Genomic DNA, 1,767 nt, shown 5'->3' with positions numbered 1-1,767 from the left:
TAAATATTATTTCCCTTTGACTTTCATAGTTTCATCAAATCTATTCTCAAGTTGCAGATCTGGAGGCAGAGATGCTGAGTTTGCAAGTAGAGAATAAACAATCATAAAAAACAAGTTTCTATCATCCTGTTTATCAGTCTTACTAAAATCCACAACAAAAAGAAAATATAGACAGACACCGCACACATGCTGGATGCTGAGTTGGATTTCTTTAATATGTTGTTCATTTCTGCACGTCTCTCCTATGAATTTAATATTAATATGGCGCTGCTGAGGAAGTCTGAGCGGAGCAGGAAGGGAGGAGCAGCGGAGGCTGTAGGCTTGGCTTTGCAGGAGGTCTGCAATGCAGCGGGTGGAGGATAGACCAGGCCTTTCTGTGACATGGGCGCCTCTGCAGGGTGAAGGTGGAGCTCAGTGCTGCTCTGTCTGTTTTCACAATAAACAGTCAGATAAACATTAATCAAATGAACATTTTGTCAGATAAAACCAGCCAAGCCTCCTCTGACCAGACGTTTAACCAGACGCTCCAATATTCCCGCCCATTCTTACGTCGTTATGACCCAGCTGTGTCACCGTAGAAACGGCGGCCGCTCTGACTGACCCAGCTGTGTCACCGTAGAAACGGCGGCCGCTCTGACTGCAGCGCCTCAGGTCACCGTCTCTTTGTTTCCTCCACAGGTCGGCGCGCTGCCTTCCTCCTGATGGACCGACCTGCAGACACGGTAGAACCACACTGGACCCCCCGGCGTCCTTCACTGCGTCCCGTAGCGATCCCACAGGCAGCTGACTGAGCTGCGTTTCTATGCAACCTGCCCTGAGCGCCGCCGCCCCCCGGTGGAGCGGCCGGGGATGGCGGCTGCTCCTGCCATGACCAGACTGTTCTGCTGCTCCACCAGAACCCCCACCAGATGAACGGCCGCTGAAGGTTTTGTACGTATGACGTTTGAACAGAGCGAGTCTCCTGCAGCGGTTCTGGTTCTGGGCGGACCCGGACTCGGGTCCCTCCAGGAACCAGTGCTTAGCATGTCAGGAACGCCACAGACACGTAATGTGAAACCTGAGCGACGCCGTTCTTTCCTCACCGAGGAAACGGCAGGAAAAGGTCGACTGAATCGTTTCTTTTGTATTTGGATGTAAATTTACACTATTTATAAATTCCTATTTATTGCTTGGAAATATTTGTGGATGGAATGCTGTAACTTTTCTCTAGACTTCCTGCCATTCAATCTGAGGAGGCTGATTTTTCCTCCCGGCTCCTTCATGTTTTCTATAGAAACTGCTGAGTCAGTGTTGTACAGAGACTGGAACTGGTTTATTGTTGGGAGGATGGTTTTGGCCTCAATAAACAACAAACATCTTTATTTCCGTCTGTTTTCTGCCTTATTGATCATCATTGACAGGGGGGGGGCGTGACTGAAACTAGCTGGTGGGTTTAACTGGATAATATAGAGCAGATTACAGAAGGCCAGTGGAACCAGTGCTCCCAGTGCCTGAGCTCCGTACAGTCATGGCCAAAAGTTTAAGGAATGATCCAAATGTTAATATTTCCAAAGTCTACTGCTTCAGTTTTTATAACAGTAATCTGCATAAACTCCAGAATGTTCTAAAGAGTGATCAGCGTAACAGCAATTAATTGCAAAGTCAATATTTGCCTAGAAAATGAACTTTATCCCTAAACACATTTCATGGTGATTGCAGCGCTGCCTTAAAGGAGCAGCTACCATGGTTCCAGTGATTGGTCCATTAACAGGTGTGGGTGGTGATGAG

General features: G+C 47.8%; 1 protein-coding gene across 1 annotated transcript in view; it reads left to right on the top strand.

Moving 5' to 3' along the window:
- The window catches only part of LOC107100775 (lysine-specific demethylase 6A-like), a 48,132-nt gene extending 46,777 nt beyond the window's left edge, over positions 1-1,355 (top strand). The window contains exon 28 of the mRNA XM_015399409.1: positions 679-1,355. Within this exon, the coding sequence (XP_015254895.1) occupies positions 679-702 (24 nt within the window). The 3' untranslated portion in view covers positions 703-1,355. The remainder of the gene's footprint in view (positions 1-678) is intronic.
- The last annotated feature ends 412 nt before the right edge of the window (positions 1,356-1,767 follow it).

This window comes from Cyprinodon variegatus, unplaced genomic scaffold (assembly GCF_000732505.1).
Source record: "Cyprinodon variegatus isolate N-32 unplaced genomic scaffold, C_variegatus-1.0 Scaffold1008, whole genome shotgun sequence".
Lineage (NCBI taxonomy): Eukaryota > Metazoa > Chordata > Actinopteri > Cyprinodontiformes > Cyprinodontidae > Cyprinodon > Cyprinodon variegatus.
This window is presented reverse-complemented; position numbering and strand designations above follow the sequence as displayed.